The sequence below is a fragment of the Oenanthe melanoleuca genome, chromosome 19 (genome assembly GCF_029582105.1).
Source record: "Oenanthe melanoleuca isolate GR-GAL-2019-014 chromosome 19, OMel1.0, whole genome shotgun sequence".
Lineage (NCBI taxonomy): Eukaryota > Metazoa > Chordata > Aves > Passeriformes > Muscicapidae > Oenanthe > Oenanthe melanoleuca.
In genome coordinates this window covers 4,263,167-4,288,767 of record NC_079352.1, presented here as the reverse complement: position 1 = coordinate 4,288,767, position 25,601 = coordinate 4,263,167, and the positions used below count along the sequence as shown (strand labels likewise).

The 25,601-nt window shown below is 47.8% G+C and overlaps 2 protein-coding genes across 4 annotated transcripts; both read right to left on the bottom strand.

The window, feature by feature from the left end:
- Positions 1-3,401: 3,401 nt before the first annotated feature.
- On the bottom strand, positions 3,402-20,881 carry UNC119 (unc-119 lipid binding chaperone). The gene is made up of 5 exons (XM_056506798.1): positions 20,712-20,881; positions 11,579-11,692; positions 10,626-10,728; positions 9,722-9,894; positions 3,402-8,759 (listed from the first exon to the last, which is right to left on the bottom strand). The coding sequence occupies exons 1-5, from the start codon at positions 20,827-20,829 to the stop codon at positions 8,647-8,649; spliced, it is 621 nt and encodes a 206-aa protein (XP_056362773.1). The 5' UTR covers positions 20,830-20,881; the 3' UTR covers positions 3,402-8,646.
- A 468-nt stretch (positions 20,882-21,349) lies between these two features.
- Positions 21,350-25,306, bottom strand: PIGS (phosphatidylinositol glycan anchor biosynthesis class S). 3 transcript variants are annotated; one of them, XM_056506707.1, is made up of 12 exons: positions 25,215-25,306; positions 24,975-25,114; positions 24,790-24,901; positions 24,271-24,360; positions 24,043-24,134; positions 23,717-23,915; positions 23,318-23,460; positions 23,111-23,225; positions 22,797-22,942; positions 22,584-22,684; positions 22,040-22,250; positions 21,350-21,942 (listed from the first exon to the last, which is right to left on the bottom strand). In XM_056506707.1, the coding sequence occupies exons 1-12, from the start codon at positions 25,249-25,251 to the stop codon at positions 21,667-21,669; spliced, it is 1,662 nt and encodes a 553-aa protein (XP_056362682.1). In that variant the 5' UTR covers positions 25,252-25,306; the 3' UTR covers positions 21,350-21,666. The 3 variants fall into 3 exon arrangements, with proteins under 3 accessions (XP_056362682.1, XP_056362681.1, XP_056362683.1); XM_056506706.1 differs by having other exon boundaries at positions 24,043-24,152; positions 25,215-25,284; XM_056506708.1 differs by lacking the exons at positions 24,975-25,114; positions 25,215-25,306 and having other exon boundaries at positions 24,043-24,192; positions 24,790-24,879.
- Positions 25,307-25,601: the final 295 nt, after the last annotated feature.

The following is a 25,601-nucleotide window of genomic DNA, read 5'->3' as shown; positions in this document are numbered from 1 at the left end:
AATTAATTCCTTACTCACGCCATCAGCACCAGGAAGTTCAGCCCAGGCTGGGTGGATGAGGGGAAAAAAAAAACTCACTGAGAGCTCAGGCTGAGCACATCAGTCCCAAAAAAACACTGGAGGAGGGAATTCACATGATTGGGATGAACTCAGAATTCAAGATCTCGCTCGTCCAGAAAGCTGCTGAAGAATTTAATGAATTTAATTTCAAATACATGAATAAACCCAGCGTGTTTGGGCCTGCTGGAGGCACCAGGCATGAACAATCTCTTAAGGAATTTTCCCTCTAGAACTTCAGAATATAAAAAAACTCCTAAAAATATTTCCTACCAAATATCCAGTTGATCTAGGAAAAAACAGCAATGCTTGGTTGGCATTAAAGGCATTAAAAAAAAGGTGAAAATTTTTGTTTTGGCTGAAAATGATCGTTCCCATTTTAACTTTTCTTACAGAAATTCAAACACTGGCTGAAATAATTGTTCCTAAAAGTTATCTGAGTGGTGACACTTGTGCCTGTGTTTCCTCCAAGCACAGGAAGCACAGCCCTGTGTTTGTCAGTGCAAGGAACATTTCTGCAGTGTTATTTCAAATTTAGGTTGTGAGCAATGCCAAAGATGAATTGCAGTGGGGAAATGTCTTTAAAATCTGTCATCTCAGTGCTGAAGAGCTCAGTGTGTCTGGGGCAGTGTTGTTCCTCTGAACTTGTGCTCAGGGCTCTGGCACAATTTAATTTTCAGGGTTGCAGTGAACCCTCTGTTCTCCTGACTTATGAACCTGTGCAGACATCAAAGCAGGCAGCAGGGTTAATTAGACACTTAATTACAGATCAGGATGGTGAGGAATGCATTTGGGAAATAAAAACATGATTTTCAACCCCAGCCAAATGCCAGGGCACAGAGTAACACTGGCACAACATGGGTGCAGTGCCCTTCACCCAACCCATAAAAAACAAAATTTGGGTCAGAGTTTTGGGTTTGTGTTTGGTTGGTTTTTTGGGTTTTTTTACCAAAATAGATTCTAAATGTTTTTAGCTTTCAGGTCTGGCACTTTTAGCTCTCTGGGCAACTTTTGCCAGGGACTCATCATCCTCACAGGGAAGAATTTCTTCTTCATATCTCATTTAATCCCAATTGTTATTCCCCTCTTCTGATTTATCCTGTCATTCCACAGGAAAGGAAGAACTGAAGGTGTTTGGAACCCTTCTCTCCTGTCTGTGTTATCTCTCTTTCATAAAGTAAATTTAATTATGTGTTTTCTTTATTGTTGTTTGTAAATTCCCTGCCTGTTTGTATTTTTTGCTACAGATTACTTTCATATGCAGCTTCATTAACGTGGTTTACGCCCTCCACTAGAATAATTAAATTATTATTAAATAAAACAGGCCTTTGTTATATAAGGTCCCAAGTCAGTTTTCAAAATAATGGCTGGGAATCATCCAACTGCAATTATGCTCTACCTACCTAAATTCTCTTTGTAGTTTTAATTAAAATACATTATCCAGGATGATTTCATCTCCTATTTTAAGTTCTTGCACAGCACTGGTGAAGGGGAAAAAAAATCATCTCTGTAATGGAATTGCTCTTTTTGTGGACTCAGATGGGGAGAATAAATAGGTTTGGGTTATCCTAGCATGCAATGAGATATTTCAGTAATCTCTAAAATTATCTTTAAAGTAAGATCCATTGTGCTGGAGGGAAAAATTGGGAAATTTGGAGTACTTTATCACTGAGAAGTGTTCTTCCTACAAGTGAAAAATGTTAAGGGAATGCAAGTCAGAGATAGATGAATGCCCTTGAACAATGACAAAGAAAATAGAGACATGGGCTGAACACATAAGATTTGCCACAATAACTCAGCAGCTGAGAAATGCCAAAGGAAATAAGAATCTGAGGAGAAGCAGAGAACACCTCCAGAATGATCAGGCATATTTATCAATAAAAATTAATTTAAATATTAATAAATATGAATTTATTAATAAATGAGGCTGTCAAACCAGCTAAAGGGGTGTACTGGTAATGCAGTGTATTTTTAGCAGACATTTAACACTGGAGTTTTCATGGGGAATTTTTTTTTTTTTTTTTTAAATTTAAGGTTCTTTGCAATCTCAGAAGATTTCTAAGCAAGTCCAGGTAGTTATACCAAAATCAGAGAGATTGTTTAACCTGTTTTATTAGTTAGCACTGATTTTGCTCTTTTTTTTTTTTTTTTTTTTTTTTTGGTATTCAGTGAATCAGCATCCAGTCCTTGCAAGAATTCCAAGTCACAATCCAAAAGGGAAACCCTTGCACGAATAAATTCCTTACTCAAATTCCAACACAGGATATTGTGTCAATGAGGAATCCCCAGGAATTCCATGGAATCAAAATGAGTTATAGAAGACATTTTCAAACAAGAACATCCTACTTCTCTTCTTCTGACAGCTGTTCTGCTCCCAGAGAAACACAGAGGTATTCCCAGGAATTCCTGAATAAAACATCAAAGCCACCAAGATGGAATTACTGCAGTAAAACTCATCTCAGCCTGAGCAGCTGGTTCAGTTTCAGATGATAAGGCAGAGACAGCAATTTTCATTTTAATTTCAGAACTTTCTTCTCCAAACTGCAGCCAGAAATCCTCCAGAAGCACAACCTGGTTCATAAGGGAACTCCAAGGTTCTGTTGATGCACTTCAAAACTAATTTATTTTTCATAGTTTTCTTTTTTTTTTTTTTCAAATTCTCAAATTTTCCACTTTGTTTTTGTTTTCAAACTTGCCAATTTTATAAAATCACAACCTGACACCCAGCTGGGATCTGTGCAGCTCCAAAGTCCCATTAATGTAATTGATACCAATTTATTTTAATAAATAAATATTTATTTATTTAATAAATAAATTAACTCCAAGACATTTTCCCAGTCTGAAAGTTAAATCCCACCTGAACACTTTTGCTGTGATGGTTTTACCTCAGAACTACCCAAACTACTGCAGAGCCTTTCCATCAATCACCAAAAAATGAAGCTGCTCACACACATCTGCACAAAAACTGGAGTTTGAATATTGATGGAAGAGACCTGAAATGAAACTTTGAATGTTTTTTTCATAGAAATATTTAAATAAAATAGACAATCACCCTCGTTTCTAGGATCAATAATTTATTTCCTTTTTTTTTGGTTTTTTTTGGTTTTTTTTTTACATTTTGCAATTTGTTACAGGAGAAGAAACACTTGCTAATGGAGGTGACATGTTTTTGAGCCATTTTCCAAGGTAATGGAAAAAGTTAAGCATATTCCCTAGGATGCACATCAATGACTAAGCTGCCAATATTAAATCAATTGAAGCAAGTGCAATCCCTATTTAAACCCTGTATAAATTAATTTAAGGACTCTCCTTCTCCTACAGGAAGACTAAATTGTAGCATCTAATTTTCTTTTTTTTTTTTTTTTTTTTTTTTTAATCCTTAAGTCTCAATCTTTTCTCTCTCTACTTAATCTGCAAAAAGTCAAACAGGCTGAAGCCAAAGCCACAGAATGGATTCCATGCCAAGGTTCCTTCTATTCCTGGTGATTTCCTCAGTTCCCTCCTGTCCCAAAAGGGAAACAAAAGACTCACAGTTTTCTGCAAACCAGATTCTCTGCAGGACAGTGCATTGCATTGCCACAGTGGATGTTCTCCTAGCAAACAAATCACTACCAAGGTACAAAGAATTAGAAATTAACTCAGTAAAAATGCTCCTAACATTTTCCCAGTGGTATAATAATCAGAATCCTACTTTCCTTCCACAAAAAATAGATATATATATTTTTTTATAAATACATTTTAATACAGACAATTCTGTTTCTATGCCAAGAAAAACAAACAAACAAACAAACAAACAGAATTCACATTCAAACAGTTTTGCTGGGTGTATTAAGATACAAGCAGACACCAGAGCAGGCAGGAGCACAGGGGGTTTTTGGGGGGCTGCAGGCACAAAAACACCATTTCACCCTGACCAGGGATGGGGAGAACAACTGAGCTGCAAGGTGAGACCTGGAGCATCACACCCCTCAAATAAATCAGCAATTTCCACGTGGATTAAGTGATATGAACTCTCAATGGTATTTAATCAATACTGAAAAGTCTCTATAAATTTTACACTGGGGGTAGAGAGGAGAACCAGAAGCTCCCAGCTGCCTCAGACCCAGGAGAAAACTGAAGCTCTTGGGTCCAAACACCTGAAATTAATTCTTTTTTCTGTCCTTGTCCTCCTTTCCCTCACTTTTCCCCCCCAAATGCAAACAGACCTGCCCAAATTTTTGTGCCATACACACAATTCCAGCTGCTGCCCTGCAGCCCCAAACAACAGCAATGATTTCTATGGTTTCCTTCCTAACCAGACCTAATTAAAACTGAGCTGTTAACCATCTTTTCCAGGTTATGAATAATTAATAGAGCATTTTTATAATACTTACTAAATGTGACAGTAGGGTATTAGCATTTTTGTACCTTAAATAGCCCCAATCTGTGCATGACTAAGAGCTCCCTTTTACTTTTGTCATGAAGATTGGAGTTTATTTTTTATGGGTTGATATGCAGGATAATTCTCAATACAATTCCACAGTTTTTTCTCAAACTGAAGAGATTTGGAAGTTGGTAGCCTGCATGTTTCACACACAGCCACCACTGTGACACTACACAAGATTTTGGAATAAAACTCAGAGGACAGAGGTGGAAAATAGAGCACCTTACTGACCTGCCCAAAAAAACAAGACATAGAGAGAGATTGTGAACAAGAACTAAACCCCAGCAGATTGTTTTCAACCCTGGAGAGACTTTCTACATTACAATAAATAAATAAATAAAATATTCTGAGTCAGGAAGGGTGGATCACTCAGTTATTTCAGAAATGTCACCACGTAACAGAAAACTCACAGAAACAATTTTGGCTTTTGCCACTGAACTGAGAGCAAAGCTTCTAGATTTTCAACCACAGCTGATGTGTTAATTCTAAAAAGAAATGGTTCTCTCCCTGCCATGGAAGTGTGAGTTATTAGAGTATGCAGCTCACCAGCAATGTATTGCTGCTTTCTTTAAAAACCCAGACTACTAAAGGAATCCAAGACTGACAAAGTGAAAAAAAATATGTCAAATTATAATTTCCCTGAAATAATGTGTTGAACTGTAATTTCCCTGTCTCTCAGAAAAATTATGTCACTATTAGCACTCAGAGAGACTTAGTTCCTTTTTCCAAGATTAAGTCACTGTGTAAAGCACACACTTAATCCTGTTTTACAACAGGAAACAGCCAGGCATTATTAGCAGATAATCTTGGTTAGCTTTGGATGTTTTCTTTCACTTTCAGAAAGTCAGATCCCAAATTGCCAGGCTGGCTTGTTAAAACAGAGCTGCAGTGCTAATTAAAGTCATGTTTAAAATGAGATCAAGGAGGAAAACACAGTAATTCTTTTTTTCCCAGAGCCAATATTTGGTGATTTCACAATGAACTTCCAAAGTAAACCCAGTAATGATGAATGTTAAAATACAAAATAATAGCTAGTTAAGAAGATTAACAAATTCTTCTGTGAACAAGGCTGCTAAAACTTCATTTTCAACTGGTTTATAATAACAATCAGCTGCCAGTTTAAGGAGAAAAAATGTGAGTTCCACAACTGGGCTGCACACTCAGCTCCCCTCCAGAAGGAAGATGAAATTATTGGGTGCTGCACAAAGTTTGGTCTTTAACACTAAATTCTGAAGGTGGTTTTTAAGCAAAACAAGAAGTGGCATTAAAACAGCAACTTTATAGTCAAATTTTTTGAGAAACATTATTTTAGTGCTGTTTATGTCAACACCAATGTGATGAGCAGGTGGGAAAGGAGCAGAACCTCTCTCCTGGACAGGGATTCCCACGTGTTTGTAAAGATTGTGATGTGATGACCTTGAGGGAATGCTAACAAAGAATTCCCAAGTGAGATAACAGTGAGACACAGAAAAAAAAACTGCACTCCTTAATTGCTCTCCCCACCAAGTCCTGGTGTTTGCCTTGCTTTAGGAATCAGAATTTGTTATTGTGGCAAACTCTGGGGATTTTCAATAAGAGTAAAATTGTCCCAGCTGAAAAGCTAAAGCTAGAATTGGTTGAAATTGATTTTATTGAAAATGTCCAATCTTTATTTCTGGCTTAAAATATTCCTAATAATATTAGGCAACAAACTCAGTGTAATAATTCCCATATGATTCACACTAAATTTTCTGTGAGACTGGAATTATTACATATATAATCTGAATTATAAAAGATTTCAGGAGAGAAGCAGCTGATAACTCATCCTCTTGTGTTTAACCTCAAGCCTACCCTAGAAAAATGTCAGAAATTCCAGTCATACCCTGCACTCCTGGGAACACTGTGATTTTCTCTTGGTTCTTTCATTAAGGGCATGTCTACCACCCAAATTTCCCTTGATTACAGTAATACTTTTATGGAATTACTCTTTTTCTTTAAGTCTTGAAAGGAGGTAGCATAAAAAAAGGAGCAGAACATGACTATTTCAGAGGAAATCCCATCAAATGACACCAAAGTACAGCTGATCTCATCACAACTTATTAAACAGATGACTGGCAATTCTGGGCAAATTCCATTCCTAAAAGTCTTTTAAAAATCTTATGCACAGAAGTGACTGTTATGAACAGCAGGTGAAAAATAATCCCTTAAAAAACCTTATACACAGTGGTAATTATAAACACACACTCTATTTTGTCTTTAAATTTTGTCTGCAAATTGAAACAAAACTCAGAAATACTTAGAACTTGCAAAATGTCATTGGATATATGATTTAACAGCCCTGATGGAAAAAAAAAAAAGGTGGGGGGAGGAATGAAAACATTTTTAAAACTATTTTCATCTTTAGTAATTACTGTGCTATAAAATTAATGGTCAGTACTTCAAAGTACTGCACAAATAATGAGGAAATCCTTTGTATTTCTCAAACTCAGTCAGCCCTAGGCTACTTGTGTGATTTAATCCACTAGAGACAAAAAATAGTGATAGATACAATTCTCACTGTGATAAGAATTACTACAAGTTATCACTTGTGTACAATCAGTGAACTTGACACACTTTTGTAGCTACCAAGATTATAAAAAATGTGCTGTAGCCTAAAATCACTGTGGTTTTTCTAAAAAAACAAAAAAAAAAACAAACCTGCCTCCTCTCTCAGCAGTGAAAAAAGCCAAGCCAAACACAAATGGTGACACTCTGAAAAGTGACCAGAGCCCCAAGAAGAGCACAAAAACCTCCCTGTCCTTAGGCTACACTTGAATTGTTTGTTGTCCTGTCTGACATAGGCTGTGACTACAGAGAAGCTCCTCACGACTGGAAATGATGTTTTTATAAAAATTATTACAATTATTACACCTATCCTAACATAGAATGTTCCACTTCAACTCACAGAATTAGACATGGAGACATCAAGTATTTATAGAAATATCTACAGACTGCAACTGTCTTTTATTTTTGTTGGTTTTTTTGTTGGTTTTTTTTTTTTTTAGTATCAGTGAACTGACCTTCAGAGTAAGGGTTTCATGACAACAGGTCACCCCACAGTAGTTTATTCTTGGTGTTGCTATTTCTTGGGCTAAATTGGTGTTAACCTTCTCACAGAATCTGAAGAGAGAACTTTTGCTAAATTTTTTGCTGTGTGTTAAAGCTGTAGATGATTAGTTTCATTTGTATTAATATCTGATGAGAAACATTTTTAACAAAGGAAAAACACTGTCTTAACCTCTCTTAAATGCAGATACAAGTAGAAAATTGGAAATTCCACACTCCCCAGCTGCCCTAGACAAATAAAATTTAACAAGCAGTGCTGAAATCCTTATCTTGGTATCGAGCAGAGATGAAAGAAATTAGACATGGGAAATGTGTGGCATGAAAAGGCTGCATGTTTAATAAAGAAAAAATGTTAAATAAAGCTAAACCCCTTCTGCTTTTCCTGATTATTCTGCAAGAAACTGAAATTAATGGAATGTACTTATGGAGGTTCACAGACCCACAATGCCATTTTACCTTCACCTGAAATGTAAAAGGAATGTAAATGTAAAAACACCCAATTTACACAGCTCTGTCACTGAGCTACTGCTCCCCATTGCAGGTGTTGGTGTTTCCAGGGTTAAACAGGAGGATGGAAACTAAAGGATGAAATACTCATGGAGAGCCAATCTAGAGATGAAACTTGCCTTGGTGAGATGTTTTGCTGGATATTTTCAACAGGCTGGACAAGTTAAATTGGCCTTTGAAGCACTGACAAAGAGAAACAACCACCCAAACCTCTGCCTTTGCATCCATCCACTCCCATTTCTCTGATTACATTTTTGGGAAAGCAATCCTAAAAGATACTCGAGGGCAGGAACATGAATTCACAGAATTAGGGCAAAACCCCTCAGGTCCCACAAGGCCATTTTCAAAGCAGACACTTAAAGAACTTAGGGAAGTGGTATCCAAAGATGATTTTAGCTCAAAACTTCTGAAGAACTGGGTCTGCTTCAAAAGCTCCCAAGAGATGTCATGAAACTCCTACTGTGGCAAAGAGTCCTTGGTTGGTGGATCCTTGTCCAGGGGACGTTGAGCAGCAGAGCTGGAGGTTTTTTTGGGATCCCTGACGATTTCCAGAGGGAAGGGGAGGCCAGCCCAGCTCAAGGTCCTCCACTGTAGGAATAATCTGCCTTGTTGTGCATCACCAGCTTGTTGTCCACAAAGTAGAAACTGTCCGACTGTGTCTCGTAGGGGTGCAGGATCATCTCTCGAACTGGGAGGGGGAAAAGGGGGAAAAAACCCAATAAAATTAACTGTGCTGCTCAGGGCTGGGCTCCAGCACTGCTCAGTGCCAGCCAGGCAGCTGCAAAATCAGGTGAAAAACCAAAAAACCCAAAGGGAATTGCCCAAACCACTCCTTGCTGGTGTATTTTAAACAATTCAAGCATAATCATGGAGTTTTTATGTTGGAAAAGCCCTCTAAGACATTAAAATCCACCCTGAATTCACTAAACCCTTGTGTCACATCCACACTTTCTTTGAACACTTTCAGGGATGAAAAATGTTCATAATCCTAATATTTTAAGGCATCATATAAAGGGGATCTCAGAACAAGAACTCATTACATTTTGGGTCGGGGTTCTTTTAGTTTTGCTTTTAAAAACAGTGATAAAAGAGCAACCTCAAAGTAAATTTGTTCTGGCCTGACAGCAGGGCCTCACTGCATTTTCCACAGACTGTCATATTAGTGCTGACACACACAATTAGGGGTTGTAAAGAGGAAGATCACAGAGATTTATTGCTTGTGCTATTGTGTCTTGGGAGAGAGGAGAGAAAATAAAAGTTATGTTCATAATAAAACCTCTCAAGCTCACAATATAGCACATCAAGCATTAAAACAGATCATAACATTTAAGTTATCCATTTATTGGATGTCTTTTTAATCTTATTTTTTTGCTTGTTTTATAACACAATTATCTTTTTTTCTCCCTGATACTGAAGCTTCCTTTTTATGAATTAAAACGAAAAAAAAAAAAAAAAAATACAACCTAAGCAACTGCCTGGTATGTGATGAGATACATCCTACTAGAAAACAAAATAACACAGATATAAAAGGACGAATTATTCCACCCAACCCACTCTCTAGAGACAGCTTTTAAGAAAGGGTTCCCCCAAACCACCTCAGATGAACATCATGGTGTGACAAACCAGAAAAAGAAAGTTTAAAGAGCTTACTGAGATCCTCTGAGAGCTGGGGGAATTCATAGATGTGCTCACAAGTATTTTTACTGCTGGGGATGCAGAAGCCAAATTCAAAATCAAAACTTTTCAGCAGCTGGTCACGGAAGTAGTGCCTCTCAATCATACGGAAATTATTAATGGGTTTGTCCCCTACTGTGAATTCCACCCTGAAAAAGAAGGGTAAAACTGATGTGAGATTTTATGCTTCAATAAGATCTGCACCATTCCTGAAAGGCAGAAGAGAGCTCTGAGAAAAAAAAAAAAAAAAAAAAAAAAAAAGACAAAACAACAAAAATAACCCAAAAAATATAAAGCAAAAGCACTCATCAAATTATTGTTTCCTCTTTTACTTAAAGCATTCTACAGGGACACAAACATCTTAAAGCTCATCCAATTTCACCCCTGCCATGGGCAGGGACACCTTCCACTGCCCCAGGCTGCTCCAAGCTCCATCCAGCCTGGCCTTGGAGCCCTCCAGGGATGGAACAGCCACAGCTTCTCTGGGCACCCTGTGCCTCCCACCCTCCCAGGGAACAATTCCTCCCCAGAATCCATCTAACCCTGCTCTCTGGCACTGGGAAGCCATTCCCTCTGTTCTGTCCCTCTCCAGCTCTCTTGGAGTCCCTTCAGGCACTGGAAGGTTCTCTAAGATCTCCCCAGAGCCTTTTCTTTGGAGATCCTTCCCACTTTATTTTATTTTGCCTCTTTTAGCATCAATCTCTCCAGCACTGACTAAACAGCGCGAAGAGGCAGAGAAAACAAGAGATTTGGAACCTCTCATAACAAATACAAAATCCCCCTGCTCAACCAACTTGCTGGCAGGATGAAGATGGCAGAGATGGGTTTTTTCCCCCCAGTTTCAGGAGTTTAGTGCCCGGGAGCAGAGGGGGGGACTCACGTGGCTCCCACTTGCCGCAGCCGGAGGAAGGCGGGGGTGAACTGGTAGCGCACGAAGCGCCCGGCGTTGGGGTCCACATCCTTCCTGTCGTTGTGCTCCCGCTCTGCAAAGGCACACAGAGAGCTCTGCCACAGCTGCCTGGCACCCACAAACTCGGGGGGGTACTGGGGGTGGTGCCCTTGTGCCACATCAGCCAGGGAATCACCCAGCTCGCCCTCCTCCAGGCGTCCACCGCTGGTCACTCGGGGATGGGATGCTGCAAGCTGGCACCTGGGTTTGAGGCATTTCTTATCTTCTGGGTTTCTATTCCTCACCTACTGCTCCCACCTCACATGCAGAGTGACTCTGGACAAGCATTTCCCCCTAGCATGCTACCTGTAAGCTACAGAAAACTTCCTGTCACCTGCAGGAAGGGTTAAAAGTGCTTGGCCAGGAAAAGAACAGCTGCCCTGGGGTTTTTATCACCACTGGCAACAGGCAACACTTGGATGCTTACAAGTAACACCTAAAAAATTAATTTAAAAAAAGGCAAACTTTCAGTTTGTTTAATTTGCCCGCTGGCAGTTTCTCTCTTTTGGAAATTCCATTTTCCTGACTCCTCAGTGAGAGATGTTAAACTAGCAGCTAAACTGTGTGCAGAGGGCACAAACTGATGAACAGCCAAGAAAAAAACACCCAGTGATCTCCTCCTCCTGCTCTGCTCCTGTTTACAACATCCATCTGTCCCTTCCCATCACAGATGGCAGCAGGAAGAGCACAGCAGCAGCCAGCCCTGCTCACCCTGTTGGTACAAAGAGACACCTGAAAAACATTCCTGCTGCAAGATGGGGCTCCAGCCCCCCTGCAGTGGAGAGATTCTGCTGCTTTTGGGAAGTACATGGAGTAAAAGGAGTGGGGAAAGGTAAAAAAAAAATAATTTCCTCCTGGAAACCTTATTTTGTGTGTGCACTCACCTGAAGCTGCTGGCTTGGTGATTTCAAACAAGACTGTGCCAGATTCCATGTCCCGGATTTTGAACCTGGTGAAGTCTATCTTGTAAACATTTTCCTCTGGAGTGCACAAATAATCTGCAGGGAGAAGCAAATTTAAATGAAGGCTGCCCTGAAATACCAGGAATTTCTGGCTGTTCTCTGGAGGCCACATCAGCAGTGAGAGCAGCCCAAATGCATCTCCACTGCTGCCTGTTTTAACTCAAAACTGATGTCTCTGAAAGACAGTCTCAGTTCTAGAGACTCAGACAGGACAGAGGAAAGAAATAAATAAAAAGAATTCTCTCCTCCAACACACAGAGGTCATCACCTTTTCCCAACCCTGTGCCAGCAACTTCTGCAGCCATTTCCTCCCAGGGTACTGAGACTAGTCAGCACCTCCATCAAATCCCAGCCTTTCCAGGGCTAAGAGGCTTTGCCTGTTTTAAAAACTGCCCTGTGGCAGAATGCAAGGGCTAAGCAGCTTTGGGAGCACTAAGCTGCACTTAACTGGAACAGGAGTGTCCTCCCTGCTCCAGCCCTCTGCAGACAAAGGGTGGCCTCTTCTCCCCACTGATGTTCACCCACACCAGGGCTTGTTCTCCTCAGCACTGAAAATGATGCTGAGGCCTTTCCCTGTGTTAGGAGAGGAGCCTTTCCCTGCTTTGAGAAATTATGTATCACAGAATTGTTAAGGTTGGAAAAGGCCTCTAAGATTGTCCAGTCCAACCTTTCACCCTGCACTGCTGTGGTCACACTAACCCATGTCCCAAGTGGCTTTTGAAGACTTGCAGAGATGAGGATTCCACTACTAAAATCCCCAGTTTTGGCCTTCAGCCTTGCTGTGCATAGGAACCATCCTCCTCCCATGCAGCACACACTGAAAGCAGCTCCAATAACTCACTTTACCCTGACAAATCTAAAGAAATGCTCTGTGACAAGTCAGGTCAGCTTTCAAACAACAGCACATTTGATTGATGCAGGAGACTTGTTCTGGAAGTTCCAAGGTGAAAATAATACTTTAACATTCTAATTCGAAGCACTTTCTCAGCTACTAATTCCTGCTGTTAATCTGAGCTAATCACTTATTTCTGTCTGCTTTCCTATTTCTGAAACTCCAACAAATCCATCCACCTGAGGCTTAGTCACTGACTAAATAAAAACAAGTTAAAAGTGCTCAGAGCTCAGACCTGCCCATGCCAACCCAACTTCAGCACAGGTCTAAGAAATCCAGGACCACTGTGAGAGATTTCTGAGCTCCTGGGCACAAACACCTGGCACCAGCACTTTCCTAGAAACCTTTTATTCCTTCCAAATCTCCAGTAACTTGGAGAACAGTCCAAGTGAACTCAGTGCAAGGAACAGAGGTGTTAAATGTTCTCCCTGGACAGTTTTACTGCTCTCCAACAGCCCCATATGGTGAATGCTCAAAGGAATGCCAGAGGATTAGTGGCTGCCCCATCCCTGGAAGTGCTCAAGGCCAGGCTGGATGGGGCTTGGAGCAAGCTGGGATAGTGGGAGGTGTCCCTGCATGGCAGAGGGGAGGGAAGTGGATGGTCTTTAAGGTCCCTCTTAGGCCAAAACTCTCTGAGTTTCTACAATTCTATAAATGGGAGAGGACAGTGTGCAAAGCATTCCTGGCATTTGGCAGGGATTTTCCCTTCCCTATCAACACAGCACAAGCTAAAACTGGCACCAGCACCCACGCTGGCAGGAAGAACAAGTTATAAGCTCGACCCTTCTGCTACCACAAGAAAACACAAGCCTGTGTTTGGTCAAATATCCCAAGAACTGCACAAAAAAAATCTTCTTTTGTCTCTTTAACAGCAGCCAAGGAGACAGGACAGGAATTGAAACCCAGCCCTTGCCTTTGGCCCTGATGTTGAGCATTCCTCAGGGAGACGTCCTGCAATTACACCAGGATTTTCAGCTCTGACACATCAGCCACCCCAATTCCTAACCCAGCCCACAACTTCCCAGCTGGGAGCATGCAGGACAAGCTGATGGCAGCAGGCACAGCTTCCCAGAGCCCAGCTCCCCTCCCTGCCCATGGCCACTGGAAGCTGCTGGCAACAGGCAGCAGTCACCCAGGAGCCCAGGACACCCTCCCTGGAGCACGCTGGCAAATCTGAAGCTGCGTTTGTCTGCAAGTTAATTATTAAGTGTTTCTACTCCTGCAGAATTCCTGCCCATCCAGCACCATGGCAACAGCTTTATCCCCCTCCTTGGCAGCAGCGTTGCTGCAGTAACAGTGCCCATGACTCATCTGGAGCAGAGCAGAGCCAAGCAGAGCCTCCAAAGAGGAGCAAACCCCGGCTAGAATCCCCACCAGGCTCCTGCTCATTGATGCTTGCACCCCTACATTGTTATTTTTACACCCTTTTCTTTTTCTTTTTTTTTTTTTTTCTTTTTTTATCAGCATGACAATGTACAACTGGATGCCATCCGGGCAGATCAAGTGGGTTTTTAACTCCTCTGGCAGTGCCCAGTCTCCTAGAAAAAAAAAAAAAAAACAAAAAACCAGAGGAATGTATATTCCTCTCAGTCTATATTACATTTGTTTCTGCTATTCCTGTTCAAAAATCAATCAAAGTAGCCACGTGCTGTTTTTTTCCCACATGTAACAGGAGCCTGAGGCTGCACTGGGAGGTCTTATTGGGAATGGACTGCTTGCAATTGGCAGATCCTTCTGCTTAGCTGAGCACTGTCAGATTGGCTAATCTCATCCCATACACACTTATTTTTAAATTACTGTAGGGCCCAGTTGCCCACACTTCCGTGACTCACTTAAATGTATCATCTGCTTCCCTTATCCTAATTCACCACGATTTGGGGAAGGGAGGCAGCAGCCGTGGTTATTTTAGCTGGGAATGAGGCAGATCAAACCTCCACACAGGGGATTGTTACACAGAATGGTGGGTTTGTCTCTCAGGACAGAATATTTTCTGGTTTCTTCCACTTCCCCTGAAGCAGTACTCAGTACTCACCTGATTTAGGGATGAAGGCATGGATACTGCAGCACTGCCATGGAAAACCCATCAGACTGGTTTTTATCCTGAAGTACTCACATTTAAAAGTGCAAAAAAAAAGTCACAATACAGGAGTACTTCCTACCCTTTCCTAGAGAATTGTCATATTCCAGACCTTCATCCCCAAACCCTTCCTAAAAACAATTCTCCTGGTATTAGCAGCCACTTCTCACACATTTCTTATAGTGCCTCTCCAGCTTCTTTCTCATCACCCCTGGATCATGCCCAAAGATCTGCAACTCCTCACTTTTAGAGACTATCTAAAGACCTATCACAGTTTTGAAGGGTTTGGATCACAACAAACACCACAGCAGAGGTGAATGGCTTCCTGAATCTGGCTCAGTTAGTTCCTTCACAAATTCTCCAATGCCCTCTGTAGGAAAAGGTGATTCCAAAGTGACCCCAAACAGTTCAGTGTCTCTAGCTTTGCTCTCAGAATCAGCAGGTTCTCTTTCCCCTTGGAACAGCTCTGAGGTGACACCTCCACTGCCTAATCCAGGGAATAGACTGCTTTTATCCAGGAAAACTTCCTGCCCTCCCAAACCCAACCAAGATTACAAAATAAACCAGCAGAACAGCCTGGACAATGCCAGCAGGTACTGGCACATCCTGAACCCTGGTGCACAATTCCAGGTGTGTATTTTAGCAGCTGGTGTTACAGGGGAGCACAAAAGGTGAGAGATAATACAGTGCTAAATAACACAGAAAAGCAAACAAAGGCACTTTCTCCTCTGGACCTCTCCCTGTCATTTAAATGCACAAGATCAGGTTTGCTCCTCATCACAGAAAACGAAAACCTGATCCTGTATTTCCAAATTTCCTTTGCAACCACCCCACCAGGCACATCTTATCACAAGCTCATGGGCAATAGGATCCAGACTCTTTGTTGTGCTCCTTTCCCCATCCCTGCAATCAGGAGGAAGCACGTGTCCCCTCTCACAGACACCAGGGATATTTCTGTGCTCATCAAGTCTAATCTCAGATGGGGCAGCTCCTATTTTAAGAGCCCACTAAGGAAAGCAGAGTGCATCCAGGGTAAGAAAGAACTGAAAATCTGGTCCTGGAATGGGTGTAAATCAGGAGGATGCTGTACAAGAGACTGAGGCAGCAGCAGTGACTTGTAACAGGCATTTCTCTCCCCAACACACAACAATTTAGGGAATGGATGGGGAGGCTCCTGTAGTTATGCAGGACTGTTTCCTAACATGCATTAACCAACAAGGTCAGGAGCTATTCTGAAGCCAACTCCCAAGACATAAGCCAGGTGTAAAGCCAAGACAACTGCAGAGGAATTGCCAGGAGCTGGAGATTAGGAGATTATCAGATTGAAGAGTCTCAGGAGGAAGCAAAAATAGCCCAGACCCTGTGAAGAGGCCGAGTGGTGACGCAGGACACGGAGCAGGACCTGGGGGCAAGGCAGGGCAGGCTCCAGGTGCTATTGATACACCTGCCCTGACAACCTGGGCTCAGGTAAAAAAAACAAATAAACCATTTCCCTGCCCTCTGCCTCAGGAAACAGGATCTAATCCTGTAAAATAGATCCCTCCAGCCCAAACCATGGGGTTTGGAGAAGCAGGGGAGGAAGCAGCTGCCCTCTGAGCTAGCTCTGGAATTAGGATGTGCAGCGTCCCAGAGGGAAAATCCTGCACCAGAAGGATCCCACAGGGGTTTTTCCACAGCAGCACATTTACTGTCAAGGAAGCAGAGGGATTTAGGCCAGGAGGCTCCAGGCTGAGGCACTTCCCACAGTCCCCAGAGCCCCTCAGTTGCCAAGTCCTACTGCACAGCTCACCAGGCTCTGATTTTTGTGGCAGCCTGCTCATCTCTTCTTTTTCTTTTTTTTTTTTTTTATTTCAGCTAGAGCTTTCCACACATCACCCTCTCACAATTAATTTGATCACAGCCCTGCAGCCTGTGGATGGAGCTGCTCTTCCCCCATTTCCAAGGCACCCAAACACTTTCTCCTGCACCCTTTTCACACTGATTGCATTCAAAGCCTGAAACCACACACACAAAATCAGCTATTTTTGGGCTGAGCCAAAGCCAAGCTCTGCCCAGACCCTCAGGCTGACTCCCTCAGCTTTCCTCTTTGCCATTTCCACCAGGGATGGCCCAAACCCACAATCCTGGGAGAAGGAGGAATCCCACACACACACACCCCATGTGTGCTGCCCCTGGGAATCCCAACAGCTCATTTTGTACCGTGAGACTCTGGGAAACACAGAGCCCTGGAAAAGCTCACAGCCTGTGTGGGATGCTGAGGGAAGGGTCATGGGGAGAGCAGCTTGGCACAGCTCTGGGATATGGCTCTGCAAGAAGAAATCACAAGAATCATCAAATGACAGCCACACATCACAGCCCTGGACAGGGCAGAAGAGGGATTTGTTAACCTCACAACACCCACAGCTCCTCAGAGCTCCTAATAAAATACATTCTCCCCGTTAACTGGGGAGGGAAGTCATGGTCCAGGAGAGGCTTTGAAGATGGATTCATGCACATCTGCCTCACATTCCTGTTAGTGCCTCCCTCTCTCCTTGCCTATCCAAACCCCATGGATTTAGAAATGGATTTGTGGACTTGAACTGCTGAGGCAGAGGGCAGGGAAATGGTTTATTTGGGGTTTTTTTTCTTTAATTGACTGCAGGAAACTGGTATGAAAGTCCCCCAAGAAGGGTCTGGCCTGCCTAACCTACTGAGGCAGACTTGTGCCAAGCTGGCCTTTAGCTAAAGCTGCCTAGAGAAGTCTCAGAAAAATCCCAAGTGACAGCTCGAGGAAGAGATTACTTTCAGAAATGATTACATATGTGCTTCTTATTTTTAGGGTTTGTTTTGAAACTGTTTCTAAGCATGTAATCAATGATTTATCCCATTGGTTTGCTAAAATAAAATCAGTATTAGAATAAAACTTAAAAAGTAAGATTTGATCTGGTATTACAGGCAAAGCGTGCAGGTGATAAGCAGGGCAGCCTCAGAGGCTGGAGCTTGTCTTTTGTTACATATCTGACTCCTCTGATCCTCTGGCTGCCTCAGTAATTAATTGCAATTTGAACTGAGCTCTGCCCCACTCCTTTGCTAATCTTAAATTAATCACGTCACGAGCTTTTTCCGCTTTTCCCAACCACAGTTGTGTGAGCGAGTGACAAACCTCGCTAATTGCAAAGGAAATGGTTCTCTCTTTACACCTGATCCAGCTGGAGCAGAGCCACAACCAGCCTGGCCAGAAGGCCCAGATACCCCAGGGCAGCATCCCAGATCCATCAGGCTGGACCCCAGCGTGCCCAGAAATGTTGTGAGCAGGGAGCTGCTGGGGAATTTAACATTGGAAGGGCACAGGATGTGCAGGGCAGTCCACACAGCTCCCCAGTTAAGCTTATTAAAAGCACATTAGGAGCAGAGCCCAGCTGGCTCCTGTGGCTGCCCACAGAGCCACATCCTGCCTCGCCACCCTCCCAGCCCAGCCACCTCACATTGGGTCAGCTGCACCCACTGGGAGGGCAAAGTCCAGCTGTGCTGCCTGATGGAAAGATTATTAGGGAGGAATTCTTCCCTGTCAGGCTGCTGAAGCACTGGCACGGGTTGTGCAGAGAAGCTGTGGCTGCCCCATCCCTGGAAGTGTTCAAGGAAATGTTGGAGCAAGCTCATCTAGAGGCAGGTGTTCCTGTTCTTGGTGAGGCAGCTGGAACAAGGTGGTTTTTAAGGTCCCCTCCAACCCAAACCACCCTGTGGTACAGCCAGAATTCCACCTCTCCCTGCACAACCTGGAAAGCTGCTCAGAAACACACAGCCTGCTCCTGGTGTGAGCATTCCTAAAACACTCCTTCCTGTGGTACCAAGCCCTGCTGGGCTTTGGTTGATGGAGCAACCCAAAAATATGGGCAGCCCTCCCCAGGTCCCAGGCAGGACACAGGCTAATGCAGTCCCTCGACAGTGTGAGCTGCCAGGCTACTGGCCCATGAGTTTGGATGAAGATGGATTATCCTCTTTCTGGAACAACAAAGGGCATCCAGGGCACCAGGACAGGAGTTGGCACACCAACTCCTCCTTCAACTTCAAACTGTCAAAGACAATTGCTGCAACAGGGTGTGGTGTCTGCCCTGAGGTTGGGGCAGCTGTGAACTTCTCTCACACAGCCTGGTCCTTCCTCCTCCCCTACCTGAAGCAGAAGAGTGGAACAGTTTCACATTGCTATTTTTGGCCTTCTGTTTTTAAGGGTGTAGAAATGAGCTAAGGCCATAAAATGCCCCAAATAATCATTAGGTGTTAAAGACCTGACAAATATTCTTTGCTTTCTGTTAACCCACCAGGACTAAAACAGAGTTTGAGAAGGGGAGTTGCAAAGTGTTCCTGGGTGATAAGTTACAATATGCTCAGCATGGATGTACTGTTTACCTGCATCCCCAAACTCACAGAGGGTTTCAGGCATGGGGAACATTTCCTGGCTCCCCCACATCCAGCAGGGCAGGAAGCACTTCCCCTGGTAAGCCTGGGACACCATCTCAGTGCTTGGCTCTGTTTAGCATGACCCATCTGCACCCCTAGTACCAGCAAGTCTCCTAGCAGGAGAGGAACACAACAACATTTTCATGCATTTCACATCCTCCCTGCTTTCCAGAGCACTGTGACCCAGGCAGACAACAATCAGCTCTGCTCCAAGCCTGGAGCCTTCCCTGAGCTTACCAAGAGCATGCACCAGCCATCCCCACTGAGGAGGTGACAGCAAGGGTGTGGGGTGGCCCTGTCCCCTTCAGACAGCCCTGGGGAGGGCAGGGACACAGAGGCTGCCATGAAGTGAGCAGCCATGGCTTGGATTCACCATCCAACTGAGGATGCTGGCAGGATGCTTCAGTGCCTGCTGCGTGCCTCTCCCTGCTACAGGCAGGGGATTTCTGGGCAGTGAATCACGCAGCTGCACCAGCAGAGCAGCTCAGCTCGCAGAAGGGACCCAAGCCCCTCTCAGAGCAGCCTCTGTAAGCCCTTCCTGAGGGCTGACACGAGTCCCTGCCGGGCTGTCCTCCTCCCATCCTGCTCACACAGCAGCCCCACGGGGCTGCCTGCACGCCCCAGCACCCACAGCCGCATCCTTCCTCCCCAGGGCTCGGCTGTGACACAGAGCTGGCTCTGAGGCCACAGCACAGGGTGCTGCAAGGCACAGGGAACCAGACCCCGGGCCAGCCCCTCCGCCCTGAGAGCCCAGAGACATAACCCAAAGGTCCCAGGAAATGGAAAAATGAGTTTTTGGGACACCAGGGCGGATTGTCCCTGGGCATCGCTGATATTATCAGCACATATTATCTGGTTTGGGTTGGAAGGGACCTTAAAAACCATCTGCCAGCCCCCTGCCAGAGCAGGGACACCTTTCAGCAGCTCAGGTTGCTCCAAGCACCATCCAACATGATCTTGAACACTTCCAGGGATAGAGCAGCCACAGTTTCTCTGTGCCAGGGCCTCACCACTCTCCCAGAGAGGAATTTCTCCCCAATATCTAATCTAAACCTGCTCTCTATCAGTGTGAAGCCATTCCCCCCTGTCCTGGCCTTCCCCAGCCCCGTGTGCTGCTGCTCTGAGCCCTTCTGCCAAGCACAACAGCCCCTCCAGCCACACACTGCCACCCACCACCTCCAAGATGCCCTCAGCACCACGGGTGCTAGACTGGAGAGGGGGAAAATGGGATGGGGGGCTGCTGTGAAGTGCCCCCCATGCTGTGGCCAGGGATCCAGCCCATCCCATTGCCGTGGGCACAGGGTGGGAGGCTCCACTTGGGGCACAGACACAGGGTGATGGGGAGAGCAGCCAGGAGCATCCCAACCCCAACCTCCGACCGAATCGGGGGACTGCATCCCCAGCTCTGTTCCTCCGACGGTACCGGTGCCACATCCCGGTGCGGACTGTCCCTGCCGCGCTGCATCCCCACTTCTCATCCCCCGGGAACCGGGTTCTCCTTTTCCCTCTGGGTTAGCCCCCTTGAAAGGGAGAACGGCTCATCTTTCCCCCCCGGTTTAGACCCCTCGGAGAGGAAGACCGGCTGTCCTTTTCCCCCGGGAAAAGCCACACGGTCCGCCCGCTCCCCCCGCGCCATCCCCGGCACGCACCGCTGGTGACCCGCTGCAGCCCCAGCACATCGTCGGGCCCGATGAGCGCCTTTCGGCCCAGCTCCTCCTCGGTCCTGGCCGCCGCCGCCCCGGCCCCGCCGCTCTTCTTCACCTTCATGGCCCCGCCGCCGCCGCCGCCGCCGCCGCCGGTGTGAGCGGCCCCGGCCCCGCTGCGCGCCGCCGCACCGGGAGGGGCATCGCCATCACCGCCCCCGGCCCGCCCCCGGCCGCCAGCGCCGCCCGGCTCCGCGGGGAGGGCGAGCAAGCAGGGAAGCGGCCCCGCCACGCTGCTCCCTGCGGCTCAGGGCAAAGCCTCGCTGCTGGAGGAGATTGGGGTTTCCCCATCCTGCAGGTGAGGTGGGGACAGACCCAACACCTGGCACAGGACACGGGGACACCCGCCCCAAGCTGACCGGCACACCGTGGAGGAGGAGATGGAGCTTGCTAGGGTGGGCTCTGCACCCATGGATGGGCTGCACTCCAGGAACTGCCCCCCAGGAACTGTCTCCCCTCCCCAATGAAGTATTTTTGGCTCAATACTCCTAAGACAGGAGCCAGATCCCATAAACCAATGGAGTGGGCCAGGGGAAGGCAGGGCAATAGGCACCCCACAGAAGGCTAAAGGAGGTTCACACAGCCCCACATCAGCCCTCCATAAATAGAGGGTTCTTTATTTACACAGCAGCTTCTTCTGAATACAGCACCAAGCTGGGGGTGCACAAAGGCAGCACCCTCCCTCCCACTCTGCCTCTGTGGGTGCAGGAGGGCTCAGCACCCAAATTGAGACCCCTTCCCACCTCCCAAAGCAGCCTCTCTTCCCACTCCTGCATGCTGGCCCTGGCACACACAAGCCAAGCAGCCAGGCCTGGCCCTGGGGTGCCTTTCTGGGCCATGAGTCTGTGTGACAAACACCACCCCATGAGGTGGGGACAGCCCCAAGCCAGGGCACCGTCGCTCAGTCCATCTTGGTGGGCTCCTTCGTACGCAGCCTGGTCTCCCGGACAATCTTGGCCAGAGACAGGAGAATTGGGACAGCCATGGGCAGGAAGAGTGGGATGTAGATGGCAAATTTCTGGTCATCAGGGAAGTAGAGGAGATGGAGGAGAGATGGGTCAAAGAAGGCCCTCTCCGAGGAGGTGACAGCCTCCTTGCTGGCCTGGAAAGCTGCGTGCAGGTGGCCCAGGGACAGCTTGGTCACAGCGCTCTGGACTGAGGCCACTGCCCGGTACACCTGTGTGGGAACAACACCACGGGTCAGTCCCTGGCCTGGGAGGGAACAGGGACACTCAGACCCCTCTGCTCCCCATCTCAGGGTGCCCCAGCCCTACCTCAGAGGCAACATCATCCTTGATGACGATGTTCCCGATCTTGTCCAGGAGCTGGGCCAGCGAGGTCAGGGTGGTGGACACGGTGGCAATGTTCTCCACAGTGTGGGCCCACAGCAGGTGGTCCAGCTCCCAGTCAGCCAGCCCCTCATTCCCTGGGCTTTCCAGCAGGAACTCGGGGGGCACCTCTTCCCGAGACAGCCCAAATAGTAACCTGGGAGTAGAAGGGATGGTCCCAGTCTACATCACAACCTGCATTGCCATGAGCTCCCTGCTCTTCTTCCCTGTTTAGTCCAAATCCTGCCTAATTGCCTCCTGGATGTTTGGCATGATAAACCAAGCCTCCTACATGAGGAGATGGGAGATGTGCCAGCATCCCTGGCCACAGAGCAGTGATGGCCAGTAGCCAGCACCTCGAAGGCCACAAAGATCCACCCTCAGCCTTCCAGAACACAGGGAGGGAGGAGTGAACAAGCTGTTTGGGTAAAGCCTGTTCTGATCCTAGTGATTTCCACAGAGGCCTGGGGAGGGAAGAGCACATCCTCACCGGAGCTGGGCCAGGAAAACCTCCATCACTCGTGCCATGTCCACATCCACATGCAGAGGGAGGGAGGCTTGAGGGGAAGCAGGGGCTTCAACATTGTAAACCTACAGAAGAAGCGAAGCATAGCTGAGGCCTCAAGGCCAACAAGGTCACCAGCTGGGAACTGGGAGCCACCACCTTGTCCCAGCACTGCCAGCACCCCCATGGCTCCCATACCATGATGCCACCCCAGCGAGGGCTGTGGAATGCATTGGTGCTCACTGGGGCTCCATTCTTGTCCTGGATGTACAGAGGGGAGTGGGAGCGCTCTGGCACATACAGCAGGAAGTTCAGCACTGGGTAGAGTGAGGCAGCACTGGAGCCTGCAGTAGGACAGAATCACAGAACTCTTGTGGCTGGCAGGGACAGCAAGAGCCCACAGCCCAGCTCCTCCTTCACAGCCAGCCCAGCAGCTCTCACATGGGCTGGGGGGAAAAGAGAGCCAGGGTCCCATGAGACAGACCCCAGTGAGCCACGAGCACAGTGCTCACCCAGCCGGGCCTCCACGGGGTTGATGACGTGTGGGAGGCTGTGAGCACTCAGGAGGAAGCTGGAGGACTCCTTGTCATAGCGTGGTGTCACTCCTAGGACAGCGTAGTACAGGATCTGCAGGCACACAAGGGACACGCTGCTGGCAGAGAAGTGCATCCCACGGAGATCAGGGCTGGGCTTTCCCCACCATCTCTCTCAGCCCTCACCTGTGAATCCACAGAAAAGTTGGCCACCAAGCTCAGTTTGTCCAGGACGGGCTTCACGTAGCGGTTCACAGCCCCCTCGATGTCCCAGTCCACGGTGTGGGACTTGGGGTCAGGGTTCAGCAGGCTGAAGGTGATCTCATACCCTGCAAGGACCCACAGCCTGTGAGCCACCGAGGCTGTGACAGAGCTCCCAAGAGCAGCAGGGCCTGTCCCCTCCTCCCTGGCCCACCCCAGGGTGGGGTGACACCAACAGAGCAATCACAGCACAACTGCTACAGGCAAAGGGGTCTGCTAGCCCAGAATTCCAGAAATGTTACAGGCAGAGCAGGAATGGGATCCTCCCCAGGAGCAGAAGGCATTTCCGAGGCCAGGGAGCAGGGATGGAGGGCACATGCATACCCAGGCTGGATTTCAGGTTCCGCCGTGCGTCGGGGCCGAGCTGTCCGCCGGGCACGCGGTCCGACAGGGCGGCGGCGATGGAGCTGGCCGTGAAGGACATCACCTGGGTCACCTCCCGCAGCCGCGCCTGCAGCGCAGCCAGGCTCCCCACAGCCCTCACCAGGGCGCTGCGGTGCCTCCCCACGTAGACATTGATGCCCTGCGGAGGGGATGGGATGGCTGAGGGCTGGGAGCAGCGCCCTGAGAACAGCACAGTGCCACCTGTGACAGCCACCCGTGACAAATGCCACCTCCCAGGGAGGCTGGCACCACAGGGTGCTCCCTACCTGAGGCAGGAGAGAGGAGGTTTCAGGGACCACATACATGGTCAGAGAGCCCATGGTGGTGTCCTGCAGCGGGTGCAGAGCAGCATCAGCCTCTGGGGAAGATGGAAGCACTGGCAGGGTTGGGAATGTCACTCCAATCCCTGTCTCACTCTGAGACAAAGCAAATTGTGTTCTCAGCTCAGCCAGCCTCAGGAAAAGGAGCTCCCCAGCAATTCCCTGCTCCAATACCTCGTGCAGTCGCTGCAGCCAGTGCTGCCTCCTCCTGAGCCGTGGTGCTGCGACAGTGCATCTCATAGCGGGATGTGACGCTGCTTCTCACTGCAGGGGCAGAAAACCTGAGTGAATCTGCTGATCCCAGGCCCTCACAGGAGCCTGGTTCTCATAGGGACAAGGGACAACCCCAGAGGGACACATGGCCCGAGGTCCTTTCAGTGCTAGTGGCGTGAACCACCATGGGATGTAGCATCACTGGTTCACACTGGTAGTGAGACAGCCCAGCACTAGGCAGACATCCCACCCTTCCCATCCCCAGGCAATGGAGCTGGTCCCTTCCCTGCAGCACCCTGGGACCTCAATTGTCCTGCTCCCTGCACTGCCAGCTCAGGGCAGGATGATGCTGGTGACTGGGGCTGGGGTCCCGAGAGCTCCGGGCTGGAGTGAAGCCATGGGCAGGTTGTGACCCCCAGGAAAAGACAAGGCCACCCATGAGGAGCAGACGGGGCAGAGACAGACAAGGGGGTCTCTCACGGTTCACGGAAATCTCCATCTCCTGCACGTCCCTGAAGGGCAGCGGCCTCGGCAGGTCCCTGGGCACCGACCCCGGGCCGAAGACCACGGCCATGGGCACCACCAGCCGAACCTGCACAGGGGCAGCGTCAGCCCGGGCTCCCGAGCCCCCAGTGCCGCCGCCCCCGGGCCCGCCCGGCGCTCACCGGCTGCTGGCCGAGCCCTTCGATGTCCGCGTAGGGCAGCGCAGCGCGGTAGGTCTCGGTCGTTTTCCACCACAGCGGCAGTCCCAGCACCACGGCGATGGTCGCGAAGGACAGGGCAGCGCGCCGGCCCCGCGCCCGCTCTGCGGGGACAGCGCTCAGCACCGGCCCAGCTCCCCAGAGACCGAGGTCGGGGAGCCGGGAGGCAGCGAACAAACACCGAGCATCCGAGTCCACCAGTACCTGCCTCATCCGCCGCCAAGGCAGCCGCCGCCGCCATCTTCACTTCCTGGCCCGGTCGGCAGGGTCGCCCCCTGCGCCAGCCCAGCCAATCAGGACTCGTAATACCTAAGGCAGCCAATGAGCGCGGCGTGCGCCGGGCGGCGGAACACACGGGCGGGCAGCGGAACCAATCAGAGCGCGGATCGGCCGTGAGGAGGCGGGCTACGAGTGCCGCGGAGGGACACGTGGCGGCACAGCCCGCGGGCACCGGAGCAGCGCCGAGCACCGACCGGGACACAGAGATGGGAGACTGGAGCTCCTCACCCGCCCCTTCGCCCTTAGGGGGAGCCCAGCCACCCCCTGCCAAGCTCACGGAGCCTCACGATGTGTGTGGGCGGGCTGAGACCC